A 27,723-nucleotide genomic window follows, 5' to 3' on the forward strand; every position below is an offset into this window, starting at 1 on the left:
CTGCATCTGTAATATTTATGGGGATTTTAAGAGCAAGCGACTGAAATTTTGCAACCAAAACATCTTAATAAATTCCAATTGTTATAATACTTTCAGTGGGTTGATTTCTCTTTTTTTTTTCTTTTCTTTTTTCCCCTCCTTTTAAAGGCTACATATAAAACAACCACCACACCTTATACAAAATTTCCCTGGCAAGTTTCATGACAACACAGAAATAAATTTGCCTTCTTTGTCCAATGGTTCAACGCAAACTTTCCTTATGGGAATGTGCAAGCTTTCCTTCAGGAAGTATGAAAAATATATTGCAATATGTTAAAAAACTAAAAGAAAGCACGTTCTCAATGTTGGCTATGTTGACCTCTCGCAAAATGGCAAGCAAAGTCATACTTGTTTTTACACTTGCACCCACATATGTTGCACTGAAAAGGATTCTCAAACCCATGACATCCCATGTGAATGGTGTAAAGGATATTGTCCGCAAAATACATGTCACAGTGCTGGCAGTGATGCAGAAGCTGGGGGTCCTGAACAGGAAGGGTGGGAGCTGGAGTGCTTGGCTGGCTGTTACTTATGCTGGGAGTACTGGTGTGGGCGCTGCGGTCGCTGCTCGGCCCCGCCACCGGGCTGTAGTTCCTTTGGTTGTGTGCAGGCCGAGGATCCGGGCTGGTTGGAGATGAACTCTGAGCAATGCTTGCTGACACAGAGGAAACTACAGCGGGCGTAGCAGGCTGCTGCATCATGAAAGGCTTTTCGTCTTGGCAGGTGACAACATCAGGAGAGCATCCTCTCTCATTTTGGTTTTCGGGTGGCAAGCTGGACAACTGTCCAGCTAACGTAGAGAGCTGGTTTAAAGGATTATCGACCATGAGGTCTTGTGGATCTCTTGGCAACCCACCGGTCTGGGATGACTTAGTCATGTTCTCATAAGCTTCAGTCTGGATATTTGGGATTTCATGAGTGAAATCATTCAGGTAGTCTGGTTTGTGAACCACCATAGAAGGCGGGCTCAAATTAATTAACGCTCTTCTGCTGTACCCCAAGTTGCTGGTCTTCTTCTGCAGAACCCCCCACATTTTCTTGCTACTCAGGGAAGACCTCGTACCCTTGATAGGCACCATTTTATGTTTACGCCTCCGGTGGTGAGATAAGTTGCTTCTGTCACTGCAGCGGAAGGAACACAACTCACATTTGTATGGTTTCTCACCAGTATGGGATCGCATGTGAGCTTCCAGATGACGTTCGTAAGCGGACGCAAAGGGACACAAATGGCATCTGTGTGGCTTCTCACCTGGAAAATTAAAAAAGATACTGTGGCATCTCACAGGAAAAGTCTTTTCATGGAAATAGCTGTGTGCTGCTCACCAAAGGGCTCAAATTCAGCTTCAGAGTTGTTGCTAGTCTTGAGATTAGCTGGATATTTGGTGGAATAGCAGAGTAAAGTTACACATGTCTGCCTCTCCTAAGTGAGTGAGCATCAGAAACAACATGAGCACAACTAGCACAGCCAATAGCCTGAGAATTGCAGCAATGATGCCAAGAACCAAATGCAGTGATGTCCGTGCGGTGCTCTCATTAGATCCAAAATCTACCTTAGTTTTAACATCGAGGAAAGGCATTCTTTTGACATCTTCTGCACAATTCTCACTTTTAAACATCTTGGAATTACTATCCAAGTAACCCATGCACACATACATGTACTCGAGAACTGAATTTTCAAGAAGAATTCTGTGGCTAAAGAGTTACTGAAGAAAACCAAATCCAGCTAACCACCAGACAACTGCTCTGTCAGACATGGTAGTCAGGTACTGTCCTTTCTGACAGCTTGAACTTCATTCTTCTACTAGATGACATTTCCCACTAACGCTTCTGTAGTTGTGTTTTCAAACACAACCCTTTGAAAGCTTTCAAACAACTCCATGTGTTACCTGTGTAACATCGTACTGAGGTTCTCAATCCTCCTTTCCCAGATTGATATCTTAGGAGTTTTTGCATTCTATGTGTGGATGGTTAGAAATGCCTTTGGTGTGATTTGATGCATGTCCAGGTGCTGACATGCCACATTCCTTACCTTCCACATGCTTACCTTCCTACCTAGAATGATATGCCAATTTCTAAACTGCTTTTGAGCAACTTCTGTTGCAAAATGTTTTGCAATCTGCAAAACAGAAGAGTGTGATCCTTCTCTTCAGCCTTTAAGTTCTTTTGAAGCATTCTCTATCGCTGTGAGAACAGGCCAACAGAACTGCTTTGTGGCTTTCAAAATCCATTATCTACAACAACAACAAAAACCAGATGTCTGAATGCAGTCAGGGCTACTGATAATGTGCAAGCACTGCACAGGACACACAAGGTGTCACATGACTAATGGTCACACAGCCCTTCCCATGGCAAAGTTAATGTAGTTCTTATTTCAGTCTGAACTGGTGACACAGAAAAAGATCTGTGTGTCGTGTTGCAAACCCTTAAACACAGCACAGCCAGTAAACCACTGACAGCACTGCTATTAAGACCCAGTATGAATTTTATTCAGAGTAAATTGCACTTAATAATAGTCGTATGGTCATGCCTGTGCCATAATTGCTTTGGTAGATACTTGCTGCACTTGCACATTATCCAGGACGCATCATCTGTTTGCTTACATCTCTCTGAGCTACAGGTCAGCTCCCAGATCCCTATTGTAATGCTGGCTCACTCTGAGCTTTCATAGTCATGCCATCCATGTCTTAGCCCTTTGCCACGCTTCCTCCCCATGCTTCTGAGCACAATAAAACAGAGGTCTTGGATCAACTTGCCTTTAAGTAGGACAGTTTCCTTGATCAAACGAGTCATGCATTTACTCTCCAGTTCTGGCAACATTTGCAAATGCACTGAGAACAGTCACCTGTCACATAAAGCTCTGCTCTTCCAGCATTTCCCAAAACTTGAAGACAGAGCAAAGATTTTAATTGAAACAAAGAAGGCATATGAAGAACTGATGGTTTTATGTGTTGTGGGCAACTTACCATCCTGAAGTTCAGGTCTGGGGTGATGCTGACAACATTACATGCTACAGCCATGAGAAACAAGTCTGAATGTTAGCCAAGGCACAAACCCTAAGTGTCACACTTCTCCCCAGAGAGGACCTTCCTGTTTGCAGATGGTACACAGTCCTCAGAAGGCTTGGTTTTGAATAATTACCAGTGGGTCAGAAATTTTGATGACGTTTCTCAGCACTTCAGCTTTCAAATGGAATTCATCTTGTTTTTGTATACTACAGCTGTACTGAAAAGGTCATAATCTATAGCAGATATTGTTTTGCTAGCTCAAGCCACCAAATGACTTCTTTTCCATAAAGCAGCAGCAGAATAAGGCATTTGGAGAACACAGAAGAGCTGTTAAGATCTAAGAGTATAGGAGAACATAGACAACTTTCTATAGTAAGGGAACAAATACTGACACTGTACTGTTACCCACGTTCTCACACTTGAAGAAGCTTCATTTTTGCTTTGTGGTACAAGAAAGATTTACACCTGATATTAAGTAACAATACATTGTTCCAGCCATTCTCTTTGAGGCTCCCCATGCACACAAAGCCAAAGACATCTCAGGAATCAGCAAACAAACAATACCAACAACAACAACAACAAAAAAAAGCAGGTTATCTGCCGAGTAACTCAAAGAAATATCACACTGCTTGAAGATGACAGCTGCTCATATGCAAAACGTAACACTGAGTGCACACCATAGTGCCTCACTGTGAAGTACTGTAGAGTATTTCATACCTGTATGAATTCTGATATGCTCTATCAGCCTTGCTGTGCCTTTGCTGGCATAGTTGCAGTAGCGACACTTCAATTTTCCATCAAATGTCCTTTCAAATCCATCCACTAACATTCCTGAGTTTTCATCCAGTGAAACTTCAACAGAAGGATGATCCAGCCCATTCTGATCACCTTCAGTCCCAGCTGTGAAGAATGCAACAGGCATTTCAATAGACAATCTCTGAGATAACAGCTGCTGTGCTGTGAGATATGCCAAGTATCTCTGCTTCCGTACGCCCTTGCTCATTAAACACACAGAACTATCAGAACAAACCCTAATAAAGATAAGGGTACACATACATCCTCTGTGATGTAAAAACTACTACTAGAAGTGCTTCCACATAATGGGAGTAGAGTGCATAATTATCCAGAATGTAGACTGTGCAGTCATTTCCCAGAATCCAAAATGCTGATAGGCCTGAAGTTAGCTTACCTCCCTGAAGAGTCTCTGCTTCCTTGTCTCCACTAACAGATCCAGAAATCATATTCACATGGTGAGTCTGCTGTGTAAGGTATTCCTGAAAATCTTTTACAAAGTCCAAAGGTTCTGGCTTCTTTTCACCCATATTCCCTCTTTAAGTTTACAACCTCTTGTGCCTAGAAGGAAAAATATGTTCAAATCACAAGTTCCAATGCATTTAAAAGCATTCATAAAACCAAGCTTTTTATAGGGAGGGACTATTTTTATCGTGTATCTTGTCTAAATACATGAACTGACACCATAATTTCAGGATCTTAATAATCAAGATCATTAAGTAAGTATTAGTATGAAAATCATCTGCAGAAACAGGAAAATAAGGACTACGTAAGAGCAGGTGAAATGACATAATCAAAATCATCAAGAGACTGCAGGTCCCAGCTCGGCGACACAAGCAACTCCCATCACAACCCATCCCCAGTTTAATCATTATTAACCATCTTGATGAGGGGATTGAGTGCACCATCAGTAAGTTTGCAGCCTGCACCAAGTTGGGAGGGAGTGCTGATCTGCCTGAGGGGAGAAAGGCACTACAGAGGGACCTGGATAGACTGGATCGATGGGCCAAGGTTAACTGTGTGAGTTTCAATAGGGCCAAGTGTTGGGGCCTGCATTTTGGTGCAACAACCTGGGAAACAATACAGGCTTGGGGGGGAGTGGCTGGAGAGCTGTCTGACGGAAAGGGACCTTGGTGTGCTGATGGACAGCACTGAGTATGAGCCCAGGTGGCCGAGAAGGCCAATGGCATCCTGGCTTGGATCAGGAATGCTGTGGTGAGCAGGACTAGGGAAGTAATCGGCACTGGTGAGGCCTCACCTCGAGTGCTGTGTTCAGTTTTGGGCACCTCAGTACAGAAAGGACATGGAGGTGCTGGAGCAGGTCCAAAATTGGGCAACAAGGCTGGTGAAGGGCTTGGAGAATATGGCCTATGGGGAGAGACAGGAGGGACTGGGGCTGTTCAGTCTGGGGAAAAGGAGGCTGAGGGGAGACCTTACTGCTATCTTCCAATATCTGAAAGGTGCCTACAGTGAGAGTGGGGTTGGTCTCTTCTCACTGGTGACAGGACGAGGGGAAATGGCCTCAAGCTGCACCAGGGTAAGTTTAGGTTGGATATCAGGAAAAGCTTCTTTACAGGAAGGGTTGTTAAGCACTGGAATGGGCTGCACAGGGAGGTGGTTGAGTCACCATCCCTGGATGTGTTTAAAAACCGTTTGGATGTGGTGCTCGGTGATTTAGCAGAGGGTTGTTAGAGTTAGGGTGATGTGGTTAGGTTGTAGTTGGACTGGATGATCTTTAAGATCTTTTCCAACCTGAGCAATTCTATGATTCTATGGGGTGGTTTATTCAGCACCTGGCCTGATGGCTGCTGATGGGTATCACCTGTCTCAAAGGGGGAAACGATCCTTGCCCAGGAGCTAGCAGGGCTTGTAGAGAGAGCTTTAAATATGAATAGGGAATGTATTAAAACCAGGCCTGCTAGAGATGAGCCTAGAGGAGTGATAATGGGATTAGGGGTGAGGCAATGGGCTCAGCTGAAGTGCATCTACACCAGTGCATGCAGCACAGGCAACAAACAGGAGCTGGAAGCCATTGTACAGCAGGCAAGCTATGACTGAATTGTGGTTACAGAAATGTGGTGGGATTGCTCCCCTGGCTTGAGTACTGGAATGAATGGCTACAAGCCCTTCAGAAAGGAAGTGCAAGGAAGGAGGTGTGGTGGCATGGCTCTCTATGTTAGAGAGTGTTTTGATGTTAGTGAGCTTGTGTTAGGGGCAGACATCCTGGTGGGGGTCTTTTAAAGATCACCTAACCAGGATGAAGAGACAGATGAGGTGCTCTATGAGCAGATGGCAGAAGTTGTGTGATCACCAGCCCTTGTTCTCATGGGGAACTTCAGCTTCCCTGATCTATGCTGGGAATACAACACAGCACAGAAGAAGCAGTCTGTTAAGTTTTTAGAGTGTATGGAAGATAACTTCTTTCTGCAGCTAGTGAGAGAGCCCACCAGGGGAGGTGCCCTGCTAGACCTGCTGTTCACAGAGAAGGTCTGGTAGGAGACATGGAGGCTGGGAGCTGTCTTGGACAGAGTGACCATGAAGTGGTAGAGTTCTTGATTCTTGGTGGAGCCACGGGAGGGAACAGCAAAACCTTGGGATTCCAGAGGGAAGATTTCAAATTGTTCAGACTAGTACAGAAGGTCCCTTGGGATTCAGTCTTTGTGGGTAAAGAGGTCCAGGAAGGCTGGTTGCTCCTCAAGAAAGAAGTCTTAAAGGCACAGGAACAGGCTATCTATCCCCCTGAGCCACAACATGAGCCAGCAAGGAAGAAGACTGGTGTGGATGGACAGGGAGCTCTTCATGAGGCTCCAGGAGAAGAAGAGAATCTACCTCCCATGGAAGAAGGGAGAAGCTGGCAGCCCACGGCTTGGACAGGTACGTGCTTTGCTGGGTAAGGAGCTGGCTGGAGGGCTGAGAGTGGTGCTGAATGGAGTCAAATCCAGTTGGTGACCAGTCACGAGTGGTATTTCCCAGAGGTCAGTGTTGAGGCCTGTCCTCTTCAATATCTTTATTGATGACCTCAATGAGGGCATTGAATGCACCCTCAGTAAATCTGCAGATGAAACCAACTTGGCAGAGTGTCAATCTGCCTGGAGGTAGCAAGGCCCTACAGAGGGATCTGGACAGGCTGGATGGCTGAACTGAAGCCAATGGGACAAGGTTCAACAAGACAAAGTACCAGGTCCTTCACTTTAGCCACCGCAACCCTAGGCAATGCTACAGGGTTGGGGCAGAGTGGCTGGAAGACCGTGTAGAGGAAATGGACCTAGGGGTATTGGTCGATGCTTGGCTGAACGTGAGCCAGCAGTGTGTCCAGGTGGCCAAGAAGGCCCATGGCATCCTGGCTTGTATCAGAAATAGTGTTGCTAGCAGGAGCAGGAAAGCAATTGTCCCTCTGTACTCAGCACTGATGAGGCTGCAGCTCAAGTACTGTGCTCAGTTTTGGATCCCTCTCTGCAAGAAAGACATCAAGGAGAGTAGGGCAACTAGGCTGTGAGGGGTCTGGAGCACAGGTTTAATGAGGAGCGGCTGAAGGAGCTGGGAATGTTCAGTCTGCAGAAGAGCAGACTCAAGGGAGATCTTACTGCTCTCTGTAACTACCTGAAGGGAGGTTGTAGTGAGCTGGGGGTCGGCCTCTTCTCTCATGTAACTGGTGATAGGACTAGGGAATGGCCTCAAGCTGCGTCAGGGGAAATTCAGGCTGGTTGTGAGGAAATACTACTTCTCTGAAAGAGTGGTCAGGTGCTGGAAAGGGCTGCCAGGGGAGGCGGTGGAGTCACCGACTGGAGGTGTTCAAGGGATGTTTGGATGTTGTGTAGAGGGATGTGGTTTAGTGAGATCTATTGGTGATAGGTGGATGGTTGGACTGGATGATCTTGTAGGCCTTTTCCAACCTTGGTGATTCTATGACTCTATGCTCTATTTCTTTATTTTTTTTTTTTCCTAATGGATTGTATCTGAACTTTAGTTTCCTACTGAATAGGGAGCATGCCCAAAAATGTACTCCTGTTATGTCAGACAAAACAAAGAGCAGGGATACCCCACCTACCTGAAAGGGAAAAAAAAAAGAGAAGGAAGAAATCCATTATTCTTCCCAACCTCTGTGAGTTGTAGGAAAGAAACTTGAAAAAATTGTATATGTTTTGGAGAACAAACTCTAATATTCTAGTGCTGTACACTTTATTAGAATTCAGCATTGCCAGTAAAAGCATTACAAAGTTTCATCTGCTTCACCTATCCCACCAGAGGACAATTCTATGTACCTGATAGTTTGTTTCCAGGGAAGAAATGGTTCCAAAGAAACCAGAGATTGATAATTCTGCCATAGCATCTGTTCTGCTGTCTCATGTTGGGAATGACTACAGAATTAGCAAGGACAGAAACAAGCCTTGGAGAAAGCAGTGTTTCTTTCATCTCAAAATCTTAGCTTCCTGTTCTGCAGTGGTCTTAATTCACTTATTTATTATGCATTGAAATAATAAAAATATTCACCAGAAGTCACTTGTCATGCTTTTTTTCTGGGACTGTAAGTGACAAATCTTTAAGGTCTTAATTTGCAATGAATTTGTGAATACAGAAGTCAGGCTCAAGTGGAAAGAGGAAGATGGGCCTGTCACATTACTGTTCCTGCAGATTGTAATCAGCATCATTTACTGCTACTTCTCCCATAAAAACATCACTGTTTTCCAGTAGTTACTACACAAAACACGAGGTAAGCTGTGAAAACTCAAGTTATGAATTCAAAACCATATTCAACAACAAACATCCTCCTGCCTCTTTAAAATTATTTGCAAGCATTAATTCACTTTTTGTATCCACATCACACCTATGTTACTGTTGTCATTAGTTTTGACCACGTCGTCACATGTTAATTTTGCATACCTTTTTTTTTTTTTTGGATGTCACCAGCCTGATGTAAGCTTAGGTCAATTTGTGTTCCATTTGTTGGTGTCTCCTGCAATGAGAAAAAAAAACAAGGACATCAAGACATGAATTATAGATATGAAAGGGGTATACAGGACAATGTAGTACAGTGATGACCAGGCTTCCTTCTAGCAACGTAAGAAATTAGACTGGGAAAATATAATGTTTTGGGGGGATCTCCTTTCTCTATGTCACCAGCTCAATTTGCAGATGCCCACCACTCTTTTTCATTTTAGCATAGATAAATTGCCCCAATTTGACAACAACCCTCTACATCTGCATGCACAAAAGAATCTTATCTGACAGAGTCTGTTTTACAGCAGAGACACACCTTACAGCTCTCCCTTCCAGGGAAGAATGATAGTAGGTCAGACTACCGCATACTAGTAAATGCAACTTTAATTATTAGAACCTGAGCAGAGCAGCTCACATTTCATGTACTCGAATGAACTGAGCACATTGGGCACTTTCTCTGCTCTCCCTGTAAAGATTTTCACAGGCAACCACACCTTCTATAGCTCTGAGCAGAACGTGGATTATTGGCTTACTACACAGCTGTTCCACATAGCATTGGTTGCAGTGCTACATGCCAGGCTTATGGTGGACAAAGCGCTGTAGGACACAAACCCTCTTCACAGAATCACAGAATGGCCAGGGTTGGAAGAGACCTCAAGGATCACGAATCTCCAACCTGCAGCCACATGCAGGGCCGCCAGCCTCCACATTTAATACCAGCTCAAGCTGCCCAGGGCCCCATCCAACCTGGCCTTGAACACCTCCAGGGACGGGGCATCCACAGCCTCTCTGGGCAGCTGTTCCAGCACCTCTCCACTCTCAGATGAAAGAACTTCCTCCTGACATCCAACCTAAATCTTCCCTCCCTCAACTTCAAACTGTTTCCCCTTGTCCTGCTGTTATCTACCCTTTCAAAGAGTTACCCACACCTGTGTCCCAGTCTCTAGACATTAAGTTTTCATCCAAGCAAAATACATTTCAGTGGAAGGCACAGAGCTTTGGGACACCACAGCTCCATCAGGTGCTCAGATCCCATCCTCTGACCTTGGGTGTCTGCATGATGGGGCAACACCACTTCTTGGGCCACCTGAGCATTGCCTCACCAACCTTACAGTGAACATTATACCCAGCCTGAATCTCCCCTTCTTTGGTCTGACACCATTTCCCCTAGGGGTGCTGCAGCAAACCCGCTGTCTGTGTATGGCACAGCCCTGTAGGCTGCTCCCAGCTCTCCCCCAGCCCTCAACCACACGACTCTGCCATGAGAAACCATTCAGACGCCACAAAATCATCAGTAAATTGTATTTAGTTAAAAAAACAAAATGCACCAACACATCAGACTTCAGGAATTGCGGCTGCAGGAGAACAGCGTGACAGGACTAACAGCACACATCCGCGTCCCACTTACTTTTAAGGAATCAGAAAGGAAAAGGAAAAAAAAAAAAAGGGGTGTGGCAGAAGAGCCGCCTGTCACAACCTCATCTTCTCCCGTATAAAACGAACGAGGCAGAAGGCCCCGAGCTGGCAGCTTCCACAGAGCGGGAGAGAGTGGGGCTCCATCTCCGCAGCACCACCGTCTCAGCGCCAAACGGCCCGGGACGCGTCCGCCTCAACCGCCGCCTGCCCCGCGTGAGGTGGCCGCGCCGCTTCACCCCTCCGCCCGCCTCTCAGCCGCGCGGCTCGGCGCTCAACGAGCGGCCCGGCGGGAGCCCGCCTCACGGCCGCGGAGCCGGCAGCCCCTACTCACCGCCGCCGCCCCGCGCCGCGGCCGCCCCCTTCCGCCGCCGCCGCCATGTTTGTTGTGCCGCCCGGCGGCCCCCCCCTCTCCGAAGTCTCGCGAGACAGCGCGGAGGGGGCGGGCAGCGGGCCGGCATGGCGGCGGCGGCGGGAGCTTGGCTGAGGAGCGGCGCTAAGGTGATGCGCGGGCCGCGGGCTGAGGGCCGCCCGCCTGGTGGTGGTGAGGGAGAGGGCTGAGCGTTCCCTTGTTCGGAGTGGATCTGTGTGCGGGTTGCCACGTGGGCTCCATCTCAGGGCGGTGCTGGGGAGGGGAAGCAGCCCTGTTGTGTTGGAGTGGCGGGGAGGGGAGCAGAGCTCGGGGCTGCTGCTTTGAGCGCTGGCTTTCACCAAACCTCTGGCGCAGTTGCCGGGAGCTGCTGCAGCACTGCGATGGACGCTGAGCTGCTGGCTGTGCAGAGCTGCTTCCTTGAGCAGCGCTTTGCTTGTCCTTGCTGGGCTGCTGATCGGCCGAGCTCACCCAGCTGCCTGTCGTCGTTTGAGAAGAGTCTTTGTGTTTTTCTCTCTGGTCGATAAATATCAACTTCCCTCTGTGCGTGGGGCAGAGAGCTCCGTGTGCATCCAGTGATGTGTTCACTGTGCGGTCAGTAAGTCTGCATCCCAGTGCTGAGAGCCCCCAAGGGAAGTGTGGGTGACACCCAGAGTATTACTAGATATTGTTTCAGCAGTACTGGCTCTGTACCCACTGTCAACCTCAGGATCGTGCTTAGCTTGGATTTTTTCCTCTATTAAAGCAGCTCTCAGTTTGCTTTCCTGTGAAGACCTGTGGCAGCTCCAGTGACTTAATCGTAGTTTGAAAGTGTTGCAGTTGTTGCTGCTCATCTAAATACAGTATTCCTGAATCAGTCACAGTCGGTGTTTGTTTTGTGACCTGTGGTGTTGCATGCAAACAAATAGCAGTGTCTGTTTTCTGCATTGCAACTCCTTTTATTTTCTTGTGGTTGTACATGGCTGTTTGGAGTAACGTGCCTTGCTTGTGATAGGCTTGGGCATCTTGTTGCTAAGACAAAAGGAGTGCACAGATCTGTTTTACAGCAGTTCTTCAGTGTGGTGACAGGTATTGAAAGTCAGCATGGAAGAGTAATTATTGGAAAGATCAAAGGAATTTTTAATTCCCAACCTCAAAGCTTCTGCTGGTTTTTGAGAAATGCTGCTATCATAATGTGCACTGCCAACTTGTCCTGCTTTTTGTAAGCTGGCAGCACTCTGCTTACAGCACAGTCTGTCATCAGTTCACTGTGAGGTTGAGAGAGCATGCTAGCAAAAACATATGTTGGCAGGAAGGCTGCTCATATATACATTATTCTTATGGCACAGCTGTGTCTCTGCTAGGGGTTTCTGTCACCAGCTGTCTTGATAAGAAATGAATGCCTGCATTTCCATCTGGCAGCAACAGTGACAGAAACCTGTAGCGAAGATCTGATGGGACAACAGCCACAGAGTGCGTTGGGTTCAGGGAGCTGTGAGGGCAAAGCCTCCTTTTGTCTCATCTCTTTTGAGCTCAGTTGATTGGACTGTTCTTTTTTGAATGCTGCTTTTGATTAGCACAAAATACATTTTGCAGCAGGTTCCATACATTAACCTGTTGCTTTTTGAGCCAGCTCACGTTTGCTATGTTAATTCCATTACCTACCTGAGCAATTCTTTGAGCAGAAAGTAGTTCATAGCTCCCCAAGATGCAAAACTCGTTCTGTCACATTGTCTCTGTTTGCTCAGCTGATGATCCCTGTGTGCAGCTTGCTCCCAACAGCCACGCTGTGTATGCTATTCATTTTGGTGACTTCCTGGATTTTACCATGCATGCTTAACACAGTTCCCCCTGCAGTAAAATGCTGTGTAATACCTCTACTCTCTCGGGTGGATACACACTGCTTCTTGATGTCATTTGAGATTGTTTTGTGTTATGGATGAATGGAGAGACGCTTCTTAGAGGGGTGAGGTTAATCATTCAGGTTTAGTACTCCTCTACTTTTTAAAGAAATCAACCAAGACACGTTAATAATTAGTTACAGAGTGCTATCAATATACTAGCTGTAGGATTTAAACTATATAGGAAGTTTCAAATATCTGGTGCTTGGATTGTGAAATGTTTGCTCTGAAAATCAGCCAGTGATAAGTAAGATTTGGATTGGAACAGAAAAATCCACAGTGCTGTTGAAGTCATGCCCTTTCACAACAAGATAATCAGAGAAAGGGCTGTCATTGCTTTGAAAGTGAAAGTTGCTGGTCCCTAGAAAATCAGAGAAGTTAAGTCTGTTATTAAAGTTGAGTGGAATTGTGGGGGAAAAAAAAATCCACATTGTTTTACATGAATATTTAAGAAGTCTACAGACATGAATTCTGCTAACCGTTCTGATGTTCTGTATTTATTGTCAACAGCTGAAAAGAAATGTGCCAGCATACTTGGCAGCCTCTTGGAGGGCTTCTCAGTGTGTCTATAGATCCTTCAAATCAGAACTTAAGCCAAATGTGACAACTGAGGGACTCGTCTGTGCTCCGCTTCAAACATTCACTGAAGAGGAGATGATGCTGAAAGATATGGGTACCTATTTTCGGTGTGGTTAAAATTCAGAAATGCCTAGCTATAAGGGAAATCTTACCTTAAAAATACATTTTTTTGTCATTTAATACCAGTTAAATCTCTAGTTGAGATAGTTCTGTTGAATTTTGCTTAATTTTTAAATCGCTGTCGATCACAAGAGAAGAATGCAGTGTTGTTTTGGTCCTTCTTCCATGTTACCAGAGCACAAGTGCACATACCAGAGTGCAGTTTACTCTGCTTGAGTAAATATTAGCTGTTTGAAACTGTTGCTGTCCCAGCAGTGAAGTTGCCTGGTGTTGTCTCATGCCCTTTCAGAAATGCTTGGTTCAGCTGTGGGTCACTGCTCCAGCTGCTTGTCTGAGGTTTCACCTGTCCCCAGATGGGGGCAGATGTGATGTGTGCCTGCAATGTAGTCAGGCCTGCATGAGGAAGACTGAGGCACAGAGGGGTCAGAGTGAGAACCTGCACATCTAGCAGAGATCTCTAAGGCTCATCTTGAACAGGAAGAGTCTTGCTTATCATCCCATACGCTCAACATGTGTTAAAGCCTTAAGACTGCCCAGGTGAGAAGCTGAATTTGTAAAGAAGATACAGCTAACAAAATAAGGGGCGTATTGGGAATATTTCCCCTGCCCCCCCCCTTTATTTTTTGCCAGATAATTGCATGTAAGTGTCTTTGAGTTGTTTTTTGAAGTTTCTAAATCTACAGAAAGTGTTTGGTTCAGTTCACAAGCTTGTGATGTGAATGATAGCGGAACATTGTGGCTTCTTGTCTTTTTAAATTGTCAGGGAGTGTCAGAATAGAGGCATAACCTGTCAGAAGTGTGACATTTTAGTGATCCTCAAGTACAGTGTTAGGATACTTACATGCTTGCTTTCTTCTTTCATTACAGTGAAAAGATTTGCTCAGGAACGAGTTGCACCTCTGGTACAAAAAATGGATGAGAATTCGAAAATGGAAGACTCTGTAATAAAGGGATTGTTTGAACAAGGGGTCTGCACATTTTTACTTGATTATTTAGTCCAAAAGCAACACCAGTAATACGAGTTTCTAACTGTCCACTTTTCAGATTTTTAGATTAAAAGATTGTGAGAGAGAATTCATTTGAGCTACCGCATGTTGGAAAATTTGGGGTTTATCCACAGAAGGGCAGTTTAGTTTTTTAATTTCTCTCCATCTTTTACTGTGATATTTTCTCCATCTGTCCCACTCTTATACTGCATTCTTCAAATTATCTTTGAGTTCTTTCTTTACCAACTTTTTGTTTTTCTTGGACAAGAATAATTGCATGGAATACTAGGACCAGCATAACTGTAAGTGTCTCTGGAAGAGGGCATTGAGAGTCTTCCATATCCATATAAGGCAGCCACAGGAGCTTGTGTTTATCATTCCTGCATTCAATTGTAACCTTTCCTGCTATCAAACCTAATGCTCATCTATGATGAAAACATCACTTCGTACAAAGACTACTCTAAATGATGGACTTACACTGAAATTGCAGTGATCATAGAATCATTGAATGGCCTGGGGTGAAAAGGACCACAATGACCATCTAGTTCCAACCCCCCCTGCTATGTTCAGGGTCGCCAACCACCAGACCAGGCTGCCCAGAGCCACGTCCAGCCTGGCCTTGGTGATGTTTGGCCTGTATTCTGCTTTTGTGAATTATTTCTTGCACGGCTTGACTCTTGATAATTTGATCATGTTATTTATCAAAATTTGATCATTGATAATTAATCAAAAATGATAATTTGATAATTTTTTTTAGTTTGTAGAGGGTATTAAAAGGAACTTCAAGAAAGGACCTGGAAATGCTTACATGTTGTAGTTTTTATTTTAGTCTTTTAAGTTTTTGGCTAACAGGGTGATGAGAATTCATGAGAAAGACTGATATATTTGCATCTTTTCTATTTCAGCTGATGAGTATTGAACTTGGGGAAGAGTATGGAGGAACTGGAGCTTCGTTTTTTTCTGTCATATTGGCAGTAGAAGAATTGGCCAAAGTTGATCCAACTGTAGCTCTAGTGTGTGAACTCCAAAATACCCTGACAAATAGGTTATTTACCACATATGGAACAGAAGAACAAAAGAAAACCTACTTGCCTAAAGTGTCTAAAGATACAGTGAGTCAGCATCTCATGTTACTACAACATAGGACAGTTTTCAGAAGTCACATAGCAGTAGTGGTTGGGTGTCTTTTTCCCACTAACTAAATGGGTGACTGCAGCAGTGGAAAACATCTTTGTATGTGAAGTTTGAAACACTTGTTAGAGCTGAGAGCTGTGGTGGTAGAGATGTATCCTGTCATCAGTAGATGAGAGGTAAAAGAGGAAAGGGTCTCAGTTCCATTGAAATTTAACTTACTGTGGGGGAAAAAAAATCACTGAAGCAGTTGACTGCAGGAGACATGGAATTACATGGTGTTTGTTAACCTCCATACCTGAAACTTAGTTACTTTGAGGTGATAAGTTAAAAGGTTTGAATTCAAGAAGCTTGTGCTTGCCAATAACTATTTTTGTTGCAGAATTCCTAAAAAGAATTTTTCCCTTCCATTGGCAGATAGGCAGTTTTTGCCTGTCAGAGGCTGGATCTGGCAGTGATGCTTTCTCTTTGAAGACTCGTGCTGAAAAGAAAGGAGACTACTATATTATCAATGGCTCAAAGATGTGGATTACCTTAGCAGAACATGCAGGGGTTTTCTTTGTGATGGCAAATACAGATCCTGCCTCAGTAAGTTGCTAAAGAATAATGTTATTTTCAATGTCAGATGATGATATATGAGTCTGTGCATTTTGTATTAATAATCTGATGTTATAGGCTAATATTCTTTGCACCTTTTCCTAGCTGAGAACAAACCTTTAAAGTGTTTTCCAACAAAAATAGAGAACTTGCTGAGCAATTTAATAAATTCCTCCCACCAGGGAAAATAAAAATGTCAGAGTCATAATTACTTGATGATAAGCACAGCATGCATTGGTCTTATTCTGAGTAACAGAAGAACAGATTGTTTGTGACACTTCTGGCCCAACTGACAAGTTGCTGTTTTGCAAGGCAAAACAGAGCTTAGGCTGCATGCACCAAATAATTAACAAGGACACATTAGTAAAGTTCAGGTAAAAGAAAAAGAAAACCAAACCCGTATCTGAATATGCATGTTTCAAGTTTTGTCATTTACTAATTTGGACATTGGTGGTAAAGACCAAGAAAAATCAAGTGCAAGCTTTAAAGTATGCTGTACCATAAAGCAGAGAGAGAATCCAATACAAAAAAAAATCTTGTTTCCTTTCATTAGACAGAACATTGAGCATCGTGTTGCTTTCTGAAATGTTGTTCATTTCATCACAGTCTGGTGGGTGATTTGAGTTACTTCATAACCTGAAAATGCATTTGATAAGTGACTTCCATATTTGTTAACTGCTGTCCCTTGCTTATAGTCTGGAGTTGTTATTCTGTGTAGCATTTTGACAGCATATGTTTTGTCCTGTTGAAGTTAGAAATTTGATTTTTCCATTAATATTCAAGGAGACTGAAAGCCATTGATTTTCAAAGACTAGCTAACAGTTAACAACAGTATATATAAAAGAACAGACCAGTGTAGATCTGTGTACCATTAACTCTTTAACTTGCAGTGCACTACATGATGTTATGATGTGGAATACTGATAGCAGAAATCATAAAACCACAACAGAGAGGAAATACTGTCTCCTCTTTAATAAGGGTACGACTCTTTCACAAGGACCACAATGCTTTTCCTGCTTCACTGTGCCATCCTCTTAATGGGAAGAAGTGCTGTGGGTAGTTGGTTTGGAAAGAGATGAGAGCGTGGCCTTGGAGGACTTTGCACTTCTCTCCTGGGCCTTGTAGAATGGGGTGTGAGAGACTGCTGTGGTTCTGGCAGGAGGAAATGCTGAGAAAGCATGAATGAGTGGGGGAAAGGAGAGAGAACTGGAAATAAGAATAAATTACAGAGAGGAAGGGAAAGTGACAGTCATCAGGAATTACTGCTGTACTTCAGGATTCTAAGATTTCAGCTGTGTGAAAACTGCAGTCCTGTGCATAGAGGTGCCAGAATTCAGACTGACTGTACAGTTTATGTATTGTCACATGCATTATTGAGTGTCCTGTCCGGATTGTGATCTGAATATGTACAACAACCATCACAATGGTCTCAGAGCACTTCATAAAATATGTTGCTACTACTTTTTGGAAATGAAAAGGCAGTGGTATTCATGTTCTTCAGACTGGAATCATAAAATGAATGTCCTACAATCCTGGATGTCCATTCGGGGCTTTTATAGTACTTATACTGAACTCTGAATATTCAGACACGGTTCCCAGTGATAACAGTCTCCTTAATGAGCATTCTTACTTTGGACAAGGAAGTGATTAATTGCAGCCTTCCTTTGGGAGCATAGCTGGAGAGATTGAGCTTAACTAAAAACTTGCATACCACAGAATATTCTGACAGGTGGGTTTAGAGCTGCTATTCATTTGTCCACTTGAGCCTAAACACACTCTGTCTGGCAGCTCACTGTTTAACATGTGCCATGTTCCAACACAGCATAACCTTGCTTTCCCAGTGATTTCCAGTACAGACAGGCACTGTGATCCTGTTCCATTGGCATAATACTGGTTTGCTGTCCTCTCAAGACAACTTCCAAAATTATTCTGTCTTTCATGTGGAATGTCTTAGTAGTAGTGTTTGCTTTGGCCTGTGTTGAGCTATAATTAGTAGATATGGGGAGCAGATGACAATGCCAGCTGCTTATTTAGTAACATATGGAGCAGGTATGAAACATCAGCATTGGAATGTGATATTTATATAAGCATTTGGTAATAATACTAGTATAAAAGAACAGTTACTGATTATTTTTTTTAATTTGTCCTAGGGATACAAGGGAATTACATGCTTCATAGTAGATCGTGACACAGAGGGACTACATGTAGGCAAGAAGGAGGATAAGCTTGGAATCAGAGCATCTTCTACCTGCCCAGTAACATTTGAAAACGTTAAGGTATTGTAGGCTCTTTAGCAATTGAAGCATAACTTGTGTATGATTTGAGCTTGGTCACACAGAAGGAAAGAAGGTTAACTACATTTCCATTTCTTTCTCCCTGTTTCCCCTTCGTTGCTTGTTACAGTCATCCCTATTCCTCAGAAATACTCAGGATGATTGAGTTTTAAGTTCTAAATTTTGACACCGTTTTTCCTAATTGAATTTATAATCAGAATGTTCTAATTGGATCTTCTAATACGCAGATGGTTGGTTTATGTTTTATGCCCTCCTTTACAGGGCAAATTAAACAAGATGCAAACATTGATTCACCTGTGAACACTTCTAGCAGTTGCAAAGCAGAATGGAACAGAAACAACTGAGTGATTTTATTCCTTAGGTTCCTGAGACAAATATCCTTGGGCAGATCGGACAGGGCTACAAGTATGCGATTGGGATGCTGAATGGTGGCAGAATAGGGATTGCTGCACAGGTGGGTAACATTGTTTGATGCTGAATGCAACCATGATATAACTCTGAATTTGCATTGGACCTTACAAAGTATTAGGGGCTAGTAAAGATAAACAATTGAGGAGATGCTTTATTAAAAACTACATTGCCACTAGGTGTCACTGTCCCTGTGTCTAAAGTAATATACCAGCAATATACCAAAACAACTGCAAATGATTAAATCCTTGCTGTGACATAAGCAATGCATTTAAGCACATTAAATACCAATTAGCTTGTCTTTGGTGGTGAACTTATGGCTTCACAAATATTTCCAACACTTTTGTCTCTCATTGTGTAAATTTATTTTTTGAAGACTAGATTTGTGGATAATGTACTGAAATGTCTGTGAATGTTTCTCATCATGATGGGATTGCCAAATGTGACCTTGGGCTAACTAATGTTTCCTCAGTAGCCTTTTTGTTAATAGTTAACTTATTTTTGAAATGAGTATGATGTTTTCTGTATCAGAAGTGTCCTAGTTCAGTGTTGTGTTTGAAAATTGTATCTTAATGGCATCTTCAAGAACTCAGTTGCTCATCTTGGAGTTTCTTCCAAGTGCTGCATTTTGTTTTAAGCTCACTTTATATCCCAGACTGCTGGTGACTTCAGTGGAAATCAGATACAGCCTTATAATAAAACAGCTAATGGCAAGCTTTCTCTGTATTTTCAAATTTACTTCCTAATAAGTAATGTTTCCTTGGTATTTTGTTGTGAATGTAGCTATGCTGTTTAGGGTGCCATGCATCTGTACTGCTGATCCTCCTTAACCTTTTCCTCCAGCTTGCAGACAGACCTCTGAATGATCACACCAGGAGTAGTGGTCCTTCTAAAACTCAGGCTTTTCACATGGCAGTACACTGTGTTGTTAAATGCATTGGCTTTGCCATCATTTCTAAAAATCATCTGTGATTAAACCTGTCCACATATGGCATTTAAAAACGAGAGCCATGGGCCCTGCTATTCCCAGAGATATAAATAATATAGATGCTCTGGCAGTAAAATACATGGTCTAGAATTTAACTTAATTACTTCAAGTTACACTTATAGCCTAATTAAAAGTTAAGGTCAGGTAGTTGTTATATCTCAGTTACTACTTTTTTGGTAAATGGTGAGAAATATACTTGAATGACCAAGAAGAGCAGTGTTAAAGCCCTGTAGTATTGAATTTAGTTTTGCAGTGTGGTGGGTTTAAAAGACAATTAAAATTAAGTAAAAATATAACTATGGCTGTGAAAACAGTTTCAGACAGTTTAAGGGCAAGGTAGCTGTATATATTGGTAGAGGTGCTGAAGCTGATGTACTTAGTTCATTCACATGAGTTTATTTGAGACAACAGTAAATATGCCAGTGCAGCTAATGAGCCAAGTACTGCATTATTTTCTTATGTTCTTTTCTTAGATACCCTTTTTTGTAGGCATTGTGGTTTTTTTAATCAGGAATCTTAATTGAATAAAAAGTAAATGTCTGAAATCTGAGTAACTGTAAAACTCTCTCTTCAGATTCTGTATGGAACCTTCATAATATTTGGGATTTGTTTTAGCACTCATTAGGTAGGAAGAAAATTTTTTCTCCTAAACACCAGGCTTTTTACAAAGGTGAACTCACTGATCAAAGACTCTCTGCTCTGATCTCTGTAAGGTGCATTCATTAGCTGAGTTTTACTGAATACATGCCTTGTCTTTTTTACAGATGTTAGGACTGGCACAGGGGTGTTTTGACCACGCAGTTCCATACACAAAGGAGAGAGTCCAGTTTGGGAAACGCGTATTTGATTTCCAGGTACTTGTTAACAGGCTCATGAGAGGTTTTCTCCAAGACAGTAGCAGTGATCACAGTAGATAAAGTTCATAAAGTGAGTTCCCTGATTTTCATAATTTGTTCTTGATCTTCTGCCATAACTCCTCCATATTTGAGAAGAAATTTTCAGAAGAATTTCAGACAAGCATTCGTCTGCCATTTGAAATCACAGAATCACAGAAATGCTCAGGTTGGGAGAGACCTTAAAGATCATTGAGTCCAACCACAACCTAACCATACCACCCTAACTCCAACAGCCCTCCACTAAATCACGTCCCTGAGCACCACATCCAAATGGTTTTTAAACACACCCAGGCACGGTGACTCAACCACCTGCCTGGGAACTATAGCAATTCAGTGTTGTTTTTTATTCAAATGGCATGTAAATCATTCATAATTTTAAAACAGTGGTGCTGTAACTCGTTTTGCTTGCAATTACATTCACTGCCTTGAAAAATACACCCTGATTTTAGTCTCACAGTATGTTGAGCACATCCCAGTTTTTATACACTCACGTGAGGTGTAGGGCAAGGCCTTTTCCTGGAGACACTGGAAAATGTAGGAAGATGAGGAAAACTGATTAAATTATCCTATTTCCTGTGTTATATGAAGACATTGAGTTTTCCTGATAATATCTGTATCTTAAACTGAAAGACTCTTTGTTGCAAAAATGAGGTATAGTTTAATAAGGAAGATGTATAATTGTAATTACTGTAGTAATTTTCTTGTTAAAAGAAACCTACATCTCAGCTGAAGGGAAGGAACATTAATGCTTCTGGTAATTTGTACAAATTTTAGGAAGCACCCAGAGATATTTAGCAAATTATTGGAACTGTGTCTTTCAAATGGGAAATTGAATTTCATAATTGCCAAATTATTCTGTTATTTTGACCTGCCTTTATATTTCTGCTGTATGTTTCTGCAAATTTTAAGGAGCAGTGTTAATGTTCTAGTAAGATGAAAGATTTCATTGTGTTTTAGGTGCAAGTTAGACTATTAAATATTCATTTTCAATCATCATAATGTTTGTATCTATTTCAGTAATCCTATTCTTCTTTAATACCTGCCATTTAGAGGTGAATTCCATCACCACTTTCCATCCTGTTGAATCCATTCATCAGTCACATCCTCTATGCTTCTTTCTAAGCCACCCATGGCTTTTGTCTCATGAATATTGTGCATGGGAAGAGGTAGTTGTTGCACTAGCAGTTCTCCATTCTTATCTAAGAAGTTTTTTTCGTGTCTTTTTCAGTTAAACTTCATGGGAGAACTAGATGTGTTGATGTACAACTGTTTCAGTAGATAGCTGCCAAGTAAATGTAGCACTTTGACCAACTCTTGTCACTGCACTGCTGAGCAGAACGTTGCCAGTTGGCTGAGATTTCTTTGGTATTCATGGGTTCAAATAGTTGACTATTTCCAGTCTGGCAAGAAGTTCCTCTGTACTTCTGAATCCAAGAAGAGGAAAGGAGAGAGTGCAATTCCTCAGAGGACTTCAGTGGCTCAGATTTCTCAAATTTGTTGTCGCAAATGCAGAGCCATGAAGAATTGCTGGTCTATCTGGATTACTTTTTTATTCTATTTTTGAGTGTAGATATGTCCTTTTGTGGAGAAAGGGATTCTTGCTAGAAATGTCACGTGAGTACTAAATATTAGTTCTGTCTAACTTGTGACGTGCTTATTACAGGCCATGCAGCATCAGATAGCTCAGGTGGCCACACAGTTGGAGGCTGCAAGGCTGTTGACCTACAATGCAGCCCGTCTTGCAGAAACAGGAAAGCCTTACATAAAGGAGGCCAGCATGGCCAAATACTATGCTGCAGAGGTAATGTACACTCTTCAATTTAATGCTTATTTCACTGCTGTTTGAAAGTTTCTTCTGTTACTGAACGTGCAATTGTTAAGTCATGTTTTGCTGTGAAATCTGTAGCTGTATTTCTATATTCTGTCATTAAAAGAGAAAGTGAATTTGTATTTTGACTCACGTAGAGAGATTTCATTCTGTTGGGATTCTTTTTGTGGCTGGAGAAATAAATGATTCCACTTAGCTGGTCCACAACTGTGATGCTTAATGTGATTCAGAACTGCATTGCTTCTGATTCTTTTTAATTGCTGTTTTGCGTATTTTCCCTAATCTGTTTCATAGGGTGTCATGTGAACCCTTGCAGTAATAGTGAATTCTTGATGTTCTCTGGTGTGGAAGAATGTTCATGTATCAAGTAACTTGCATAAGATGAATACAAAAATATCAATCTGTCATTTTTCCACTTACACTAGTTATTGTTGTAATTACTATTTTGCCTTCACTTTTAATAACCATAAAGTGTAGCGTTGCCTACAAGATGTTGAATGCTGAAATAGTAACAGTGAAACTATTTTCACAGGTTGCAACGCTAACAACCAGTAAATGCATTGAATGGATGGGTGGTGTTGGATTCACAAAGAATTACCCAATAGAAAAGTACTACCGTGACTGCAAAATAGGTGAGTGGTAGCCTCTAAACAGGTGTTTTTTGTGGCATTGATGTTGTTATACTTTGGACATGAATGACTAGCTAATTTTTAAAGAGATTTTTTTTCCCTGAGAACTGTTACCAACACTGATTAAAATGTATCTTTGTATGTAGTTCTTTGGATTGAAGATCTGAATGTATGTAGAATTTCATGGAGGTTTCCATGTTTACCAGTGTAACTGCTGAACCTAAGGGTTTGACATTGCTGCCAATTGCTGACATCTTATGTTGATGGTTAGCCTTCTGTTGGTTATCTAGGAATTGGTTTTCATGGAAATTGTTGTACCAAAAGAAGAGCATTTTGATTGTCACAGATAAGATGTGAACACCTACACGAATATTAGTTCTAGAACTTATTTGGTAAAGCTTCTGTTTGTAATCATCAGTGTTCTAGCTGGACTGTTAGGATCTCTTGATCTTGATCTCTTGTCTCTTGTTAGGATCTTGATCTCTTGGAGTACTCACCATGATTTTATTGTCTCTTTCTGTTCTGATTTCAGGCACAATATATGAAGGAACTTCAAACATCCAGTTGAGCACCATTGCAAAAAGCTTAGCACAGGAGTACTGAAAGCTTAAGAACTTTGTGACTGTTAACAGCAACAACTTCACTGAGCGTTAATCACTAATCCCAAGTTCTTTGTGTTTATTCAAAATCAGAAGTGATATCAAAATAAGAATACATTATCAGAGACAAAATCACAAGCAAAACGGTGGATTCCACATTTCAGGACAGTGAATGTGTAAATCATGCTAAATCTTGAGTTAAAAGCAATCTCTTGGCTGAAATTATTTTGTTGCTTTTGATTATACAAGCAGTGTGTCCGAACTTGAAGATTTCAGACTGAAACAAAAGAAATGTTGCCTGATGTAAAAGCTTCTGTTAAGCTGCCTGTGGGAAAGGTCTCTTCGTGTGCAGCCCAGCTGCTGCACGGTGTAACGCTTCAGTTTGTTCTTCATGCCTTTTTTAGCATGGGGTATGAGGAGAGCTGCTTGGAAATAGGTAAAAGGGATGGTTTTCCTCTTTTGGGGATTGATGTCTGTGGAGCTGCTGTAATTGGAGTAATTTTTTTTTTTTTTTTTTGCAGCCTTTAGTGTGTTCTTAAGTATATCTTGGTAATTAAGCCCTTCCAGCCCCACTCTGTAGTATTGAAAGGTAGATAATGTCTGCCTCCCTTTCCAGCATTCACAGATGTTAAGGGTTTAAATCTAAGAGGCTATTTATAGATATCCTTTTATAAAAGGTTGAGTTGAAATCTTTGTGAAATGGGGTTAAAAAGCTCTACTGGTTCTTGAGAAGGACAGAGGTATAAGCTAGATAATAGGAATGCTGTGATGCTGCCTCACAGCGGCCTTCCCGTGTTCAGTGTGTGTTACCAACTTCAGTCCTCAGAACCTTCCTGAGAGTTAGGGAGAGATGATTGATTTGTGGAGGGGAAGGAAATCATGGAAGTCAGTGGTTTCTCCGCAACCACTAAGAGCCAGTTATCTTCACTGGGGAGAGAGGGAGATAATTGTCTGGATGTATTTGCTGTTTTGTCCCTCTCTGTTTACTTTAAAATTAGACATTTCATTTACTTGTGAGGACTCTTCAGTGTAGGAGAACTAATTAACTTAGAGTCGAGAGACTGGAAGTTTATATAATTATATAATTGCTGTAACTGGCAATTTGTTTCAAGTGTTTTGGGTAGGGAAAGATTGGTTTTCTGTTTTGGCCAACTTAGAAGGATCTCATTTTTCAAGCTTCCTGGTCACTTATGTGTAACATTGAGTGGAGTATAGAAAGTTCCAGTCTGAGACTCCCAGAGGATTTTCTGGCCAACTGTGGAAAAGGGCCCTCAATAAGTGTATTTTGACAAGCACACTGCAGTGCCTTATACAGAGAAACAAGCAAGAAGAAAAGCATCAGTTCTTACACTTGCTTTCAGCCTCAAAGGAAAGTAACTATTTTAGTGAGTGACTTTCCCCACATACCCTCTTTGCCTTGTTGACAGCAAAGAACTAATGTGATAACTATGCCAAATAAAAAAAGCACTTTCCATGTGAGTTTATTCAAAGGAATTCCTGAAAGTTTCCTCCTCATACATTGTTAAAACACATTTCAGGTTGTTTGCAGACTTTCTTTCAGATTCTAGACTACAGTTAAGACTATGAACACTACAATGACTAACAGCAGTTACTCTGCTCAAAATAGGCAGCTGTGAGACTAGGCTGATTGTAATCTTACTATAAATACTTGAGTGTCCTTGATTGCTATGATGCAATGTGCTAATGTGAGAGGCTGTCCTCAGCTGCTCCAGCCTGCTTTGCTAACACGAGTATCAGCAGAGATCAGGTTTTGATCCGTACTGTTTAATGGGTCTCGTAGTGCAAGGCAATATCTTAGCTTGGCTTCTTTGGATTTGTGTGAGGCTACAAAGTGAGTGATGGTACTTAAGTGACTTAATATAGTGCTAAAAGCAAACCCTTTATTAAGGAAAGTGCAGAGCTCCTTGAAGGACTGCTTAGGGCTGGATATTCAGCCTCGTGTAAAAGGACTGTCTCTTTGTGTAGAGCTGGGTCAGGTGTCTATTTAAAATAGGGGGGAAAAAAAAAGGAAAAGACTCACAATAATGTGATTTCTTACAGTCTGAACCTGGCTGCTGTACTTCAAAAAGCTGCCTGGACAGCTTCATCAGCAACTCAACAGTTCTTCTTAGAAAGGCAAAGTCAGTCTTTTAGCTAGTATTATGACTGTGTTTCATGTCTCTCCATTCCATGTGCTGTCCGAATTCTTTCTTTTGAACAAAATGAATGCATTCTATTCCTGTCTACAACATTTTGTGGAGGAATATGCGCACAAGTAAATGTGAATCACCGGGTTTCTTCCCAGATGCCACTTTTCCTTAAAGAAGGAACACGTCACTGTGTCAGCATTGGCTGTTCTGGCCATTTACTCTGGGCAGAATTTGACCCTCTTAAGCCTGCTTCCATGGCTGCATTAATGCAGTTGTTAGTTTAGTAATAGGGTGTGCTCTGTTGTCAGGAGCTGTTAAGAGCCGCCTGTGGCCCCCACCCCGATTGGGTTTGGACACGTGTGTATGGATTATCATAAATTGCACTTTTGCCCTTGGCAGTGTTGAGCATAGAACTGTTAATGGTGGTTGGACCAGTAGGTGTGGGGCAGCAGAGCTGGCATGGTGAGTGTCACAAGGCTTTCTGTGATGAGAGTAGGACTTAAAGCTGCTTCATGCACAATATGTATTTATATTAGTGAGTTTTTCTGTACATGTCCTTAGTCATTTCAGTCAGTGGTCTATTACCTTGGAACAACATCTTCAGTACTCATATGCTACATCTGCACTGGTTAGAAGAAAAAGCCTTTGAGAATGCATTAAAAAGTGCCTGAATTTGATATCTGACTAGATACAATGCTAATCTTGTGTATCAGCTGATGGTTCTCTAGTAATCTGTCATTTAAATTTTTAAATTGCAGTTTTTGTACTGAGACAGAATGAATATGTCTTCTGTTGTATTGCTTTCACGTTACTCTGGTTTGTGATAAAGCTGACACAGGTATCCACAGAAAGGTTTAATTGTTATCTGGAAAATGCTCAAATATAACCTTTTATATGATGTTTCTGATGCTGTTGTTCTTTCTTTCGTGTTTTCTTTTCCCTGTGTGAAGATTGTGTTAGAAAAGGATGGTGTGAAATACAGAGTAATTGTTCCACAGGAGCTTTTCACTATGTAAAGAATTTTCTAATTAACGTGATATTACTTTTCCATTTGGAAATCTTTTGGTGAGAGACCTATTTCAAGTTCTTCATACCACAATAAACCCGATTTGAAGCACCGTCCGGTTCAGAAGCAGCTGTCTGACTTCTTGGGCTTACTGAATACATGAAAACTGAAGAAACATTTTTCCTTGGCCCCTGAATGTTTTCACTGTACCAATGCGATAAATGTTCTCCAAAGAGAATAATGTAAGAGTGGCTAACAGCTGCCAGAAATACTTCATGAATATTTTTACCTGTTATGTTATCACTGTGCAAACTGTTGCAGGAGGCACAAATCAAGCGAGAGCTGATGAGACAGGTGAAGATGTGCAGCACGATTCCAAAGGAGTTTTCACAGTTTGTTGTACTGGAATGTAGCAGTTGCAGAGCATCTGACAAGGAGTTGTCCTCTTTGAAATGTAACTCCATAGTCCAAGTGGAAGGGAATGGTTGGAAAGCTTTCTCTTTGGACTTGGTTGCCCGGAGCTCCATGGCATGGCCAGCTGTACACAAAGGGTGAGAGAGAGTGTGAGTGCCTGCTTGGTTCCCCTCTGAGCACTCCTCCTGAGTCTGTGCCAAGGTCACACATCAGTGTGGCTAATCCTGAGCTGTGGGCTAACAAATAGGAGTGACAATAATTATTTTGGTTAAACATGGCAGTTGTAAGATCAGTCGCTGTAATGAACAAAGTCCAACTTAGAGCAGTGGAGGGAATTTCTCATTGGCTGATATGACAGGTATGATTAAGCTTTGAAATCTTGGTGTTTATTTTCCCCTGTAAGTATTCTGTTTGTGTGCAGTAACATGGTAGGCAACTAAAACTAACCAGTGTGTTTCCCACTGGCTTGTTTCATAGATCAGTGTTCCCATGTTGATTCATACTGGTATGTTAGTTCAGAAGGATGCACAGTGTGACAGTTTTTCTGACAAAATACAATATAAATAAAAAAGATAGACAATTTCAACAGGCAGCAATAGCATTGTGCATATTGTTCTGTCATTTGAAATCATGTGAATTTACATCCTTTTGGAGCTAATCT

The 27,723-nt window shown here is 42.1% G+C and overlaps 2 protein-coding genes across 3 annotated transcripts; one reads left to right on the forward strand and one right to left on the reverse strand.

Annotated features, from left to right (window-relative positions):
• Positions 1-104: 104 nt before the first annotated feature.
• IKZF5 (IKAROS family zinc finger 5) lies at positions 105-10,599 on the reverse strand. The gene is made up of 5 exons (XM_048945123.1): positions 10,522-10,599; positions 8,721-8,790; positions 4,234-4,398; positions 3,762-3,944; positions 105-1,288 (listed from the first exon to the last, which is right to left on the reverse strand). Exons 3-5 carry the CDS (start codon positions 4,364-4,366, stop codon positions 339-341), a joined length of 1,266 nt encoding a protein of 421 aa, XP_048801080.1. The 5' UTR covers positions 4,367-4,398; positions 8,721-8,790; positions 10,522-10,599; the 3' UTR covers positions 105-338.
• Positions 10,562-26,549, forward strand: ACADSB (acyl-CoA dehydrogenase short/branched chain). Of its 2 annotated transcripts, XM_048945121.1 has the most exons (11): positions 10,562-10,688; positions 12,948-13,110; positions 14,004-14,104; positions 15,028-15,234; positions 15,671-15,841; positions 18,001-18,126; positions 18,506-18,598; positions 20,305-20,394; positions 22,100-22,237; positions 22,797-22,896; positions 23,426-26,549. In XM_048945121.1, exons 1-11 carry the CDS (start codon positions 10,647-10,649, stop codon positions 23,494-23,496), a joined length of 1,302 nt encoding a protein of 433 aa, XP_048801078.1. In that variant the 5' UTR covers positions 10,562-10,646; the 3' UTR covers positions 23,497-26,549. The 2 variants fall into 2 exon arrangements, with proteins under 2 accessions (XP_048801078.1, XP_048801079.1); XM_048945122.1 differs by lacking the exons at positions 10,562-10,688; positions 14,004-14,104 and having other exon boundaries at positions 13,016-13,110.
• Positions 26,550-27,723: the final 1,174 nt, after the last annotated feature.

Source organism: Lagopus muta, chromosome 5 (assembly GCF_023343835.1).
Source record: "Lagopus muta isolate bLagMut1 chromosome 5, bLagMut1 primary, whole genome shotgun sequence".
In the NCBI taxonomy this organism is placed as follows: Eukaryota; Metazoa; Chordata; class Aves; order Galliformes; family Phasianidae; genus Lagopus; species Lagopus muta.

Bases quoted from the DNA above. Each gene is read 5' to 3' on its own strand.
- IKZF5 (XM_048945123.1), bottom strand. From the start codon at position 4,366: ATGGGTGAAAAGAAGCCAGAACCTTTGGACTTTGTAAAAGATTTTCAG. The intron at 3,945-4,233 runs GTAAGCTAACTT...CATTCTTCACAG, and splicing joins AGCAGAGACTCTTCAGGGAG to CTGGGACTGAAGGTGATCAG. The intron at 1,289-3,761 runs GTATGAAATACT...TTAATTTTCCAG, and splicing joins GCATATCAGAATTCATACAG to GTGAGAAGCCACACAGATGC.
- ACADSB (XM_048945121.1), top strand. From the start codon at position 10,647: ATGGCGGCGGCGGCGGGAGCTTGGCTGAGGAGCGGCGCTAAG. The intron at 10,689-12,947 runs GTGATGCGCGGG...TATTGTCAACAG, and splicing joins GGCTGAGGAGCGGCGCTAAG to CTGAAAAGAAATGTGCCAGC. The intron at 20,395-22,099 runs GTACTTGTTAAC...TGCTTATTACAG, and splicing joins AACGCGTATTTGATTTCCAG to GCCATGCAGCATCAGATAGC.